Consider the following 13,161-nt stretch of genomic DNA (forward strand, 5'->3'; position numbering starts at 1 on the left):
ACCAGGTTAAAACCAGTGATAACGACTGGGAGCCCAACCTCAGCCTGAAGAACATGACCACAACTCAAGCCTTGCCTTTTGTTTCCTTCTCATTTCTTGTAGACAGTGGAAAGAGATGGACATTGTTCTGTTGACTTCCATAAGTTGCCAGGGAAGCACCATGAAGCAGGATAGTTCACTTGTAGGAAGCTCAAACACCTGTGAGGAGCCCTATGGAGATAACCACCACCTTACACAACCTTCAGGCTCCTTTTTAGCTTAGAAGCAGTGTGCTTTGCCCTTGTTCCTGTTCACCCCACTCGTGTTCTTCCTCTTTCTGCAGGCCAAGGTCAGCTCAACATCACTGATTGCTTCAAGGTCCCTCAGACACAACAGGTAGGTGCTGGTGGGTCAAAGGACAGGAGAATCAAAGAAGAGCTTCTGGATCCCACCTTCACTGATGATTACTTCAGCAATGACTCTGCTTTTCTGGAGGATGAGGACTTTGTACCAGCTCCCAAGGAAAGCTCCAGGAAGCGGCTTCTGTCCACTGCAGATACTCTCAAGGCAGAGCATGATTTGTGGGCTGAACCTGAGAAGAAGCCCTTGGTGGTTCATCCAGAACACAGCTGGATCAAGCAGGAACTTGATGATATGGAAATTGAACCAGTCCCTGATATGCACTATGGACTCCTGGGGACTCGGACCTGGGAAGTGCCTCGGGGAAGTATTGATATGCTGCCTGTCGAAGTCCTTAGGAACATCTTTGCTTTCCTACCAGTGATTGATCTGTATCAGAACCTGAGCCTGGTGTGTCGCTGCTGGAGGGACATAGTCAGTGATCCACTGGTAAGGACTTGCTGTGATATTGATTTGAGCCTCTTCCCTCTCCTACTGCTCTGCTCTGCTCTTAGTCTTGTGGCTACACATGTTGGTGTAGGAGCATCCATGCTGTGTCTCTTTAAATTGTTTATTGTTCCTAATGCCCACATCCTGTCTTCTTTTGTCAGTCTGCGGTCCTCTGGACCCCAGTGGCATCTTTGGATGCCGGCCTCTATCAGAAGATCAATACTGGTGTAATTTCCCTTGATGCCCTCTTATGTTAGGGGAGAAACTGCTGCTTGAGCATTCACATACCACCCAAGGGGTCACACACACACCAGCTGGGACTTTAACTGCTGGGACCAGTGTCCCTTTGCAGGGGTGGCTCCAGTGAGCCCATGGGTGCCCCTTTTGACTCCTCACTCACTCTCAGATGCGCTTCTTCCTCCTGCTTCAGGTTCATCTTCCTAATGTCTGATCTCAGTCTCCCCTCTGGCACGTTAAAGCCATTCCCCTTGTCCTAAGCCCCTCTCCAGGTTTCCTGCAGCCCCTTTAGGCACTGGAGCTGCTCTAAGGTCTCCCCTTCAGGAGCCTTCTCTTGTCCAGGCTGACCCAGCCCAGCTCTCTCAGCCTGGCTCCAGAGCAGAGCTGCTCCAGCCCTCGCAGCATCTCTGTGGCCTCCTCTGGACTTGCTCCAGCAGCTCCATGTCCCTCTTGTGCTGCTGCCCCAGAGCTGGATGCAGCTCCTGTTATCTTGGGCAGCTCCAGCTCCTGCAGACAGCAGGAGTCTCCTTATCTTCTGGTTTATGCTTCTTGTGCTGAATGGCAGAGCGTGGGACACTGAAGAAGTCCTGGACTCAGGATAAACAGGACTTAGCGATAGCTAAACCCATCAGTGTAATCACAACATTCTTCTCACACTAAAGACAAAACACAGCACTGTGCCAGCTTCTGGGAAGAATACTGGGAAAACCAACTCTATGCCAGCTGAAAGCATCTCTTGGTGAAAGTCCACAGTTTCTGGCCTAAGGCTTTGGCCGACCTAACTGCTTTGTTAAAGCTAAAGCTGAGCAAACAGCAACCTAAACCACACAATACTCTGGCTCAAACGATTAAAACTTACTTATTTAAGCTAAATCACTAATATCTCTTAGCACTTCCCATAACGCAGATAGAGCATCCTGTAAGACTCCACACAATCTTCCTTTCTGTCTGACAGGGGTCATGCAGGACACTGGCTCCAGACTGGGCAGTGTCTTCTTGTGGCTGGTGGATGTCCCATGCCACAGCCTGTGTGTGTGGTGTCTCTTGTAGTCAAATGGCTTTAGAGGAAAGGCTTTTAGTTCTGGTTGTATGGAGCTGGATCCATCTGCAGTCGAGGCTCTCACAGTAAAAGCAGTGGTGACCCTGTTTTGGCTGCAGTGACATCTCTGCATCCAGCGAGAGGTGGCTCAGAGGCAGCCAGCGCTGCTCAGCTTGCTCCGTTCGCACTGGAAACACTCAGCTGGTACAGAGGTTCCTCAGCCTGGCTCAGAGCCAGGGGGGGATTGATCACAGCCCAGGTTTTCCTGGGGTCCATGTTCTAGTTCGTGCCTTGCTGATAACTTGGGAGGGGTGACGTTGGATGTAATGCAGGAGGCGTTATAAAATCACAGGATGGTTTAGGTTGAAGGGACCTTAAAGCTCACCCAGCTCCAAGCCCCTGCCATGGGCAGGGACACCTTCCACTAGAGCAGGCTGCTGCTCTAAGGTCTCCTTTGAACCTTCTCCAGACTGAACCAGCCCAGCTCTCAGCCTGTCACTGACCTTCACTCTGCTTCAGCAGCACGTTTTGAGCCTGAAGAGCTAGCAATGCATAACAAATACATGCATTGACTGCTCAGTGTGCTCAAGTCCTCTCCCAGATCTGCTCTTTGCTCTGTATACAGCCCAAAAGGCAGGGTCCTGGTGGTTGTACCAAAGAAGTCCAAACAGCAGGCTGCAGGAAAGTCAGGCTTCATGGACATAGGGATTTTAAACACTCAGAGCAGCTCTGTGCAATAGTGTTGAAAATATTCCCATTCCTGTAATGGTTTTGTGTTTGAAACTGAACCAGCATCACCCTTTTCCTATAATATTATTAAAACCAGCCTCTTGTAAGCATGTTCGCAGGCTATGAGGAGCAAGTCTGTCTTTCTCTGCTTCCTCTTCCCTTCCCCATCTCATGTGAGGTCTTTCCATCAAGCTCCAGGGATGTTTTGAACTCCAGGTCTTTGGATGTCACATTGATGAGCTTATTGCCAGAAGAAGCCTGTTTTCCAGTGCTGTGAGGTGAAAGATGGTTCTGTGTGCTTCACATTCCAGTTCATTCCCTGGAAGAAGCTGTACCACCGGTACCTAAAGAAGGAGGCCACGGCCCTGCGCAGCGTCAAGCAGGTCATGCAGGATTTTGCCATAACAAAGGAGCAGGAAGGATGCGTGTTTGGGCTGATCAGGTGAGTCCAATTCAGCATTGACTTGTACCTGTAGATCCTCAGACCTTCCTTGCTTTTGGTCTTCCATTGTATCCTGTGAATTGCCAGGAGAGCAATAGGTTTGTCTTCTAAACAGGAGGGGGATGGACAGGAAGATGAATAGAAATCACTACAAGGGTTCTAGAAATAGGTGAAGAACTTCCCTTTTCCTCTTCCTTGTTCTGTTTGGAGCACATAGTTATAGAATCATTTAGGAGAAGATCTTTAAGATCATAGAGTCCAACTGTTAACCCAGCACCATCAATGCTACCACTAACCCATGTCCCCAAGAGCCATATCTACACATCTTTTAAACCCCTCCAGGGACGGTGACTCCAGCCCTGCCCTGGGCAGCCTGTTCCAATGCCTGAGCACCCTTTAGGGAAGGAATTGTTCCTCAGCTCCATCTAAACCTGCCCTGGGGCAGCTTGAGGCCGGTTCCTCTTGTCCCATCCCTTGTTCCTTGGGAGCAGAGCCCAGCCCCTCCTGGCTCCATCCTCCTGTCAGGCACTTGTAGGGAGCGATGAGGTCCCCCTGAGCCTTACCTTCTCCAGACTGAACCCCCCAGGTCCCTCAGCTGCTCCTCATAGTACTGGTGCTCCAGGCCCTGCACCAGCTGCATGGGCACGTGCTCCAGCACCTCAGTGTCTTTCCTGTAGCCCAAAACCGAACATGGTGTTTGAGGAGATATACAAGTAGAGGATGAAATCTAGAGAAGAGAAGGTGGAAAGGGGATCTAATCGCTGTCTTCCCATGTCTGATAAAAGGCCATAGAGAGCATGAGGCTTGGAGGTGCACAGTGAGAGGGCAAGAGGCAATGGGCACAAGTTCCATATAGGAAATCCAGTTAGATATTAAGAGAGCAGCCAAACACTGACCCAGAGAGGTTGCAAATCTCTGTCGTTAGGGATGCTCAAGGCCTCAAGTGGACAAATGACCAAACCTTGAAGTTGTCCCTGCACTGAGCAGTTGGCTTCCAAAGTTCCTTCTGCAGTTTGCATCATTGATAGCAAGTGAGAAGCGATGGGTAAGTGAGAGGCTGGACAGGGATAGCCTTCTACTAAGAGATGGAGAAGCTGGACTGGGAAGAGGGGGTGGAAGAACAAACAGTCTTGAATGGTGTTGCCTGTTGGAGGGCAGGGAGATGGTTGTTACTTCAAAGGAGGAAAGAGGTGAGGAGAGCCTGAGCAACAGGGTGCCAACAAGCAGCTGCTGCATTTGGAGGCTTAAAGGAAGGTTTTGGAGATGGACCTGCATGTCTTAGCACAGCCAGGCTGGGTTCAGCAATTGAGAGGAGCTGCCAGGAGCTCCAAGACAAGCATTAGATGACAGAGTCAAATATGGGCTGCTCTGTCACTTGCTGCTTTCTGGCATCCAACAACAAGCTTGGGGGAGGATGTTCCATGGTTGCTTCCTGCAGGGTGACTGCTGGAGAAAGTGAGGCCCAATGTAAGCTTCCCTTTCAGCATCACTTTGTGTTTCAGGAGCTGTCACATCAGCTCTGCTTTTCTATCTCCCGATAAGCCAGAGAGGCTCAGCATCTCCTGGGCTTAGGTAAAATACAAGGATCTCATGGAGGGTGTGAGATTTGAGCTCTTCTTGCTGGTCCCTCCCATCTCCAATGTATTTGGATACTTTCCTTTCCTGAAAGGCTGCTTTCCTGGACCTGCAGTGACTTATCAGTCAAGGCCAAGGCCAAGCCAGGTCCCTGAAAAAAGCAAGTGCTCTGTTCAGACGTCTGTAGTCTAGAGGGACTGATGTTTGGCAGTTAGATGGTGCCAATAGAGTCAAATTGGTTTAGGAGCAAAGTGAGTCCATCTTCTTAAAGGAGACTTTGAGACAGCCAGAAAGATCTTGGAGACTAAAACGATGGTATTATGGAGAAGGCTTTATTTACATCACTATATAAACTTGGTATATATTTATATATCAAGTGAATAAACCTTGATAAGGCTTCTTTGCAAATGCTGCTCTTCCCGTTCTGTGCAGGTGTGTGTCTGCCTTACCCACCAAGTGGAAGGTAGATCCCAGTGCGGTTCTGCAGTGTTTGAGGAGTCATCACCTCTTCTCAAAGGCCGAAGTCTGTGTTGTCAACAAGCTGCCACATTTACAGAGCAGGTCTGGGGTAGGTTTAACAGCGATTACCTGGTTTATGGAACAGGTTTATCATTTCCTGGTGCTTTGAGGACAGATCTGCCCTCCTGCGTCTGAAGGTTTTCCCTCTAGGGTGTTATTTGGTACTATTCATACAGTCATAGATGGGTTGGGTGGAAGGGACCTTAAAGCTCATCCAGTTCCAACCCCTGCCATGGGCAGGGACACCTTCCACTGGAGCAGCTTGCTCCAAGCCCCTGTGTCCAACCTGGCCTTGAACACTGCCAGGGATGGGGCAGCCACAGCTTCTCTGGGCACCCTGTGCCAGCGCCTCAGCACCCTCACAGGGAAGAGCTTCTGCCCAAGAGCTCATCTCAGTCTCCCCTCTGGCAGGTTAAAGCCATTCCCCTTGGCCTATCCCTACAGGCCCTTGTCCAAAGCCCCTTTCCAGGTTTCCTGCAGCCCCTTTAGGCACTGGAGCTGCTCTAAGGTCTCCCCTTCAGGAGCCTTCTCTTCTCCAGGCTGCCCCAGCCCAGCTCTCTCAGCCTGGCTCCAGAGCAGAGCTGCTCCAGGTTACGCATTTGTCATGGCAGAAGTGTTTTTCCAGTGTGGAAGCAGCGTTTTCCTGCTCCTAAAGCCTCCTAAAGGCTTTCTGCTCATTCTCTTGGTTGCCTCCCCCAGGCTGAGAGCACTTGGGCCATCATTGCAGTCATGGTGCTTTTCTCCGACGGCGTCAGCGACATCCAGAAGCTGATCAGATGTCTGCAGAGACCCTGCTCTACCCTCTCTCTTGTGGATGTTATCGAGACACTTTACTGCATGGCAACACTGCTGTGTGCAATGAGGAACAAGAGCATCGTCATCACTAACAGGTAAAGGAGGAGGGAGATACTCCCTGTCTGCCTGCCTCTTTCTAGCTAATACGGAATATATACAGTGAATTTATGTCCATGAGCAATACATATTTCTATGTATTTCATGAACATATATTTCTATATGTAATATTTAAGTATTTAATATGTATTAACATATGCATATTTAATATATTATGTATAATAATATGAATATATATTTCACATATAAATATATATGCATACATATATATTTTAATATAATATATATGAACATATATATATGAAATACGTATTTTCTATATATTTCATGAGCATAATATTCCTCTTGGTTAGGGCTCTCTGGTTTGTCAGTGTGCAGTTGGGAACAGCGCGCACATCCCTAGTGTGTTGCAGGACATTCAGGAGCATTACCTTTAGATTTGCTTTAATTCCGGGATCCATAATCCACTTGTTTTTCAGGAGATAAAGCTCAAGGAATAGGAATTTTTTCAGAAAGAAAAGCAGATTTTAAAGCAATTATAGAAACTTCCTGCTTAGAAATAGATGCGCATCGCAATTTAATTGTGGGTATTACCTTCCTGAGACCAATTACTTACTTTACTCCTCTTACATGATACTCCATGGGCTCCCTCTGCCTGTAGGTAGTGATCCACCCTCTTATCTTTTGTTCACAGAGGTGCCTGGTAATGCAGGTAAGAGCCCACAGAATTACAGTGAGGATGAGATAAGGATTAAGGACACTTGTAATTGATTTTTAAGGGAAGACTTGAGAGGAACTGCACTGAAAATGAATCTATAGCCAGGAAGAAGAATGCTCTTTGAGCTGCCCTCTGCGCTGTATAGACCAGCCTGTGTTAGACACTTCATCCTCTGCTTACTCAGGCATGGGCCATGTACTCAGGCTACCAAACAGGGAAATCAGGATGTTTCTTTGGCCTGTTAGTGATTGCCAATTGCTTGCTAAGGTCATTAACTTGAGTTAACACCTTCTAAGTGTGTGGCAAACAGAGGGTGTCACTTGCTAGCAATGAGAGTTCATGGTCAAAGTCACCCATGTCCCATCTCCACCTCTTTAAATAACCTAGGAGAGAAGAGGTAGGAATGACCACATCTCTTCTGCCGTTATCTCTTCAAACCCCATGAGGTTTGTGATTTGGGGTTTGAGGAGGAAAACCTGTTCTTGAGGAACTGTCTGAATCCTATTTGCAGCTCCTTGAGCAATGTGAATCTGGGAGCGCAGGTCACCTAATGTGAGACACAAGGTTTGTCCTGGAGTGTGGTCCTCTTAGGCCACAGGACCAAAGCTGCACTAAAAGAGGTAAAACCACAGTGGTGTCAACCCTAGTGTGCCACGGAGGTTCATTTTAAACCTGCTGTTGCCAGCATAAGTAAAGCCACAGAGTCTCTGAGCTCCATTCTTTGCACCGTGAAGGATTGTCAGAGGATCATCATAAGGCAGTTGATGAAACTGGTTCACTTCAAAAGCGTGAACTAGCCCCACATTCTCTCTCAGGCTCCCCTAGGCTGTTGCTCATAGTGGTTCAGGAGAGCAAAAGGATGCTGTGGACTGATCCCAGGTCACATTTGCATGGCAGACCCTGAAACCCAAACCTAGCAGGAGTGAGGAGGATGCCACAAACAGAGCAGTCACTTTTCGAGGCAGAACTAACGACTCTTAACACTGTGTCCTGCAACTCCCTGAGTGCATGGGGCTTTGTGCCCTGTCCCCCTGGAGTTATTTGAGATGTTGGTGGTCTTTTAGGTAGCTGCAGACATTTCATTTGTTACTGATGGGTTCTCAATGATAGTTTGTCTCTCGTCTCTTCTACCAGGATCCATTACAGCATTTTCTACTGCTTGTACCTGATGGAAAATGCTTCTGTGACGATGCAGAAAGTGGAAGAGGATGCGGTGGCTTCGTGCTGTAGACAAGACTTACGGTCTGGGTAATGCTATTGTAGGTGATAAGTAAGCAGGGTCCTGGTGGAGGGATGAACCTTGGAGGGGGAGCAAATGTTTGCTGTTAGGAGCTGCTTGACAAGACTCGTAAGGATTGGTACAAACCCTTATTCTGCTCCTTTCCCTCTTCTCCCTGAATTCTCAGAGGAAAACCAGGCCTTAAATCTGTACAAATTGAATTTCCAAGCACCGAGTAAATTTAACAGTCATTATTTACTGATGGATCTATATTTTGGTGGAGCACAGTTCTGTGTGCTCTTCTCAAATCACTCTCCCTATGGATAAGAAGCTCTGAAAGGAGGGGAGAGAACCTGCTTTAAGTTTAGCAGTGGGCTCCTCTGGAAACACAAGGTGCTTGGAAATTCAATGGGTTGGAAATTCAAGGGGTTGGCTTGCGGGTGGCATTGCTGTGGCTGTTCATTTGTGAGCACTGCTTTCTGTGCATGGGAGGGAATGAGATACCAGCCACAGGGTGTCGATTTGGCACCTGTTTTCTGGATCCTGTTGGATAACTGGAACATATTAACATAATATTAATATCATGTTAATATAAACAAGAGCAGCCCTGCAGAGAAGGACTTGGGGGTGCTGGTTGATGAGAAAATGAACATGAGCCGACTTCGGTGTGCGCTTGCAGCCCAGAAAGCCAACCGTATCCTGGGCTGCATCAAAAGGAGTGTGACCAGCAGGTCGAAGGAGGTGATCCTGCCCCTCTACTCTGCTCTTGTGAGACCTCACCTGGAGCATTGTGTGCAGTTCTGGTGTCCTCAACATAAAAAGGACATGGAACTGTTGGAACAAGTCCAGAGGAGGCCACAAGGATGATCAGGGGACTGGAGCACCTCCCGTATGAAGACAGGCTGAGGAAGTTGGGGCTGTTCAGCCTGGAGAAGAGAAGGCTGCGTGGAGACCTCAGAGCAGCCTTCCAGTACCTGAAGGGGGCCTATAGGGATGCTGGGGAGGGACTCTTCGTCAGGGACTGTAGTGACAGGACAAGGGGTAACGGGTTAAAACTGAAACAGGGGAAGTTTAGATTGGATATAAGGAGGAAATTCTTTCCTGTTAGGGTGGTGAGGCACTGGAATGGGTTGCCCAGGGAGGTTGTGAGTGCTCCATCCCTGGCAGTGTTCAAGGCCAGGTTGGATGAAGCCTTGTGTGGGATGGTTTAGTGTGAGGTGTCCCTGCCCATGGCAGGGGGGTTGGAACTGGATGATCTTAAGGTCCTTTCCAACCCTAACTATTCTATGATTCTACAGTTCTGCAATGTTATATATAGATACCATAAGTTAGCATCGGTTGGTAACTTACTTCCTAGAAAGGAAGGACAGTGAGGAGTGAAATGCTTTCTTGGCCTTTGGAGGTCCAGGCTTGGTTCCACTTCTGCTGCAGAGTCAATTAGTTTCGTCCCTACCTACAGAAGGGTAGTGCTTTCATCTGTCGCAGGGATCTAGCAAAGATAAATCCAACCACTGATGATCCAGGGCACAACAGTGCTAGAGGTTATAATAAAATGAATAAATCAGAGGCTGTTTTCCCAGCCCTTTCATTCCACCCCTCCATTTGAAGTCTTCTAAGCAGAATCTGCTTGTTCAGTAAAAGATGTGACCTGGGGGCAGTCACCTGACTGCCAGCTGTGGAATGTCAAGGATGCTTAAACAAGGCCTCCCATGCTTACATGTGGTACTGGAGAGGACCCTGCACAAAGAGGTGGTTCATGCTGTTGGCCGATTACAGGGTTTAGACCTTTATGAAGACAACAACTGCACTGAGTGCCTTTCTTGATGTTAATCAGAGCTCTCGGCTCCTCTGAGAGGCGGAATGGATCTGTCCTGTATGCTGAGACATCAGAGCGCAGCAAAACACTCCAAACCCGAGTCACTGTTTTCAATAAGCCTAAGGAGCCACGGTGCCAGATTCATCTTTAAAGCATGGCTTAGGCCCCTCGAGAAAATCTTTTCCTATAGAACATTCCCCAGGGTTTATTCTTTACCTTTGCTATCTCCAGTCTTTTCTTATTCCCTGCTCTTCTCCTTTGCACAATAACCAAGTAGCACTAGTGCCACCTTCCTGCTTGTGGGAGGGGATCAGTCGTTCCATTGGATTCCTTCTGCTCTTAATTGGTGTGGTTGGTTTATGTGGCAGGATTTATGTCCTTCATTCCTTTCCCTCTGTGTTGCTTTCTGCTTTTAACAGCTGGCCTGAGGTAAAGCTGACCCACGAACAGCAAAGGGTTCTGAATCACAAAATTGAGCGTGGTCAAATAGTGAAGATTATGGCATTTGCAGGTAAGAGCCAAAACTGACATTGTAAGACTGAATGTGTAACCTCTAATCCTGCCCCTTTCCCCCCTGCTTCTTTATCCAAGGATATACCAGGGGATTAACCCTACTTTTAATCAATAGAAAAACAATCAGAGCAAGCTTTTGCAGAGAAATAGGGACGGGAAGCATGGTGGTTACTGCCATTCAAGCTGGGTGTCTTATTCAGATGTGAAACTGAAACCAGGTGTCAGTGACTGCCCAGAGCAGCTTGTCAGGGAAGCCAGGAGGGGAAGAGCAGCTCCATGTGTTGCTGTTTTGCAGTGTTATTGTCCACAGGCCTCTAGACAGAGCCAGTCTGACTTGTTCAGATTTAGCATCCCTGTGGAAGCAGCACAAGCCAGGAAATCCTCAGCACTTGACACTGTTTTGGAAAGGGGAATTGGATAAAATCAAGGAAGTCTGTTTATAAAGAGAAGGAAAAGTCAATTTTCTTCTTCCACCTCCAGAGAGTTCCCTTTAAAGACACCACCCTGGGGCCTTGAAGCTAATGCATGCTCTGTGCCAGAACAGACCTGCTAAAGGACACGTGTGGCAAAACACCACAGTACAGAAGCCACTGAGGGTGGTTTCTTATGTCTGCACAAAGTCACCGTGTCCACATGATGCAGAAGGGAACATACACGAAGAGAGGTTTCATGTAACCACAAGGCTGAAAAAGAGCTGGCAAAAGCCATAAAAGAGTGTAATTATTCTTCAGGCATGTGGGTGAGGATGCTTGCCAAAGCCTCTCTTAGCTCACTGCAATGTAAAGGATGCCGTAGAGGGAATGATGCAGTGACAGAGCGGCTCAATGTGTTTCTGCATCCATGTTCCTCATAGAGGATCTTGGAAAGGAGGAGCCTCAGGATCCTTCTCTGTAGGGGTCCACCAAAGGGTCAGTCTCACATCCACATGGGAAAGGCTATGGATGAGACCCTTGGTGGGTTGTTTCATGCTCTGGACTGCATCACCCAGGAGATATAAAGGATCTTGAGGGTGAGGTGGCCAAACCAATTGCTGAAAGTTGTTATGGCAGTGGAGTTAGAGAGACACATGGGAGCAATGTACCAGTGAGCCCAGTATCTGTACCAGGCACTTTGGGTTTGTGTGGCAAGGTTTTGGTATTGGGGGGCTACAAGGCTGGTATCTGTGAGAACCTGCTGGAAGCTTCTCCTGTGTCTGATAGAATCACTGGCAAAGGCTGAGCCCATCAGTGATGCTGGTAGAACCTCTGGGATAATGTATTTAAGAAGGGAAGGAAAAACATGCAGCCAAAGGCAGGAGTGAGAATGTATGAGAGAAACAACTCTGCAGACACCAAAGTCAATGAAAAGGGGAGGAGATGCTCCAGGTGCCAAAGCACTGTCATTTGTAAGAGCAATTTTAACATTCCATTTACCAAGCTATCTTTCAGGAGAACCAGGACCTTCTGGTACGTTCAGACTCCTGCAATACTGGGTGATAAAAGGGGGTTTTATTAAAAGCTTTTGGGATGCAGACTGTCAGTTTTCAAAGCTGCTTTTGCTCCACAGCTTCTGCTGATTTCACTGGAGTGGGTAAATAAACTCCCATTAGCTGCAAATAGTCCTGCTGTGCACTTAGGACAGCAGGAGGGAGGAGGTGAAGCTGATGAGGGGGGTGTGGGTTCATTCATCCCTGACGCTGGATCATAGAATAATGGTATTGCAGAGTGCTTTGGGTTGGAAGGGACCTTAAAGCTCATCCAGTTCCAACCCCCTGCCACAGGCAGGGGCACCTTCCACTAGAGCAGGTTGCTCCATGCCCCGTTCAACCTGGCCTTGAACACTGCCAGGGATGGGGCAGCCACAGCTTCTCCATTCAACCCATTCCACCCTCACAGGGAAGAGCTTCTGGATGCTTTATTATTTGCTTTCTTGTGTTCTTCAGGCTCAGGGAAGACCTCAACCTTGGCCAAGTATGCGGAGAAGTTTGCAGGTCTGCGGTTCCTTTATGTGGCATTTAACAAAGCAGTTGCAGAGAGGGGGAAAAGTGTTTTCCCCAGGAACGTCACGTGCAGGACTTTCCACTCGTTGGCATATGGAAGCATTGGCAAACAGTGAGTGGGGACTTTATATTCCTTCATTGAAGGCTAATGGAGCAGGGAAAAGACATGGCAGGAAAGGGAAGTCTGGTTTTGAAGTAACCCTCCAGGATTTGAGGAAGCAAAAGTAACGGGAGAAATTATTTCTTTCTCCTGCTTCAAGCCAGGCTGTGATTTATGGTTTCTGAATGCTTTTAGTGATTGTAGCATGCAAAGGAACCTTGGGAAACAGAATCATTGTCCTACTCTGGCATATAGAGTGCTGACACAAGCCCCATCGCTGGTTTGGGGGCTGTTCATCCTGCACTTATAGCCAAGGAGCACTTCACAGGGAGATAGAAGCCACTGAGAATGTCTTTTCCCCATTTCCCAATTACATTTCAGTGGTACAACCATGCTAAATGCTGTTTTTCTTTAGATGAGGTGGTTGTTTTAACCTGAGTTATTCTAATGTAGCAGTTTCTAGCACATCTAAACTGCAGATAAGAGGGAAAATGAACCACATCCTGGAAAGAGGGAATTGTCTTACCTGGCTCTGGAAACGCGGTAATTGCAGAGGGGAATGCTGGAAGTATCTCACTGGCTCGACTTTCCATCTA

At 47.9% G+C, this 13,161-nt stretch overlaps 1 protein-coding gene across 6 annotated transcripts in view; it reads left to right on the forward strand.

Moving 5' to 3' along the window:
- The window catches only part of FBH1 (F-box DNA helicase 1), a 31,037-nt gene that overhangs the window by 5,122 nt on the left and 12,754 nt on the right, over window positions 1-13,161 (forward strand). For 3 of the 6 annotated variants that reach the window (XM_065675243.1, XM_065675325.1, XM_065675169.1), the window contains 7 exons: window positions 323-828; window positions 3,145-3,275; window positions 5,283-5,418; window positions 6,069-6,259; window positions 8,074-8,187; window positions 10,394-10,485; window positions 12,409-12,577. In XM_065675243.1, coding sequence (XP_065531315.1) covers window positions 323-828; window positions 3,145-3,275; window positions 5,283-5,418; window positions 6,069-6,259; window positions 8,074-8,187; window positions 10,394-10,485; window positions 12,409-12,577 — 1,339 coding nt within the window. The remainder of the gene's footprint in view (window positions 1-322; window positions 829-3,144; window positions 3,276-5,282; window positions 5,419-6,068; window positions 6,260-8,073; window positions 8,188-10,393; window positions 10,486-12,408; window positions 12,578-13,161) is intronic. The other 3 variants (XM_065675497.1, XM_065675575.1, XM_065675412.1) reach the window with 3 other exon arrangements.

This window comes from Lathamus discolor, chromosome 1 (assembly GCF_037157495.1).
Source record: "Lathamus discolor isolate bLatDis1 chromosome 1, bLatDis1.hap1, whole genome shotgun sequence".
Lineage (NCBI taxonomy): Eukaryota > Metazoa > Chordata > Aves > Psittaciformes > Psittacidae > Lathamus > Lathamus discolor.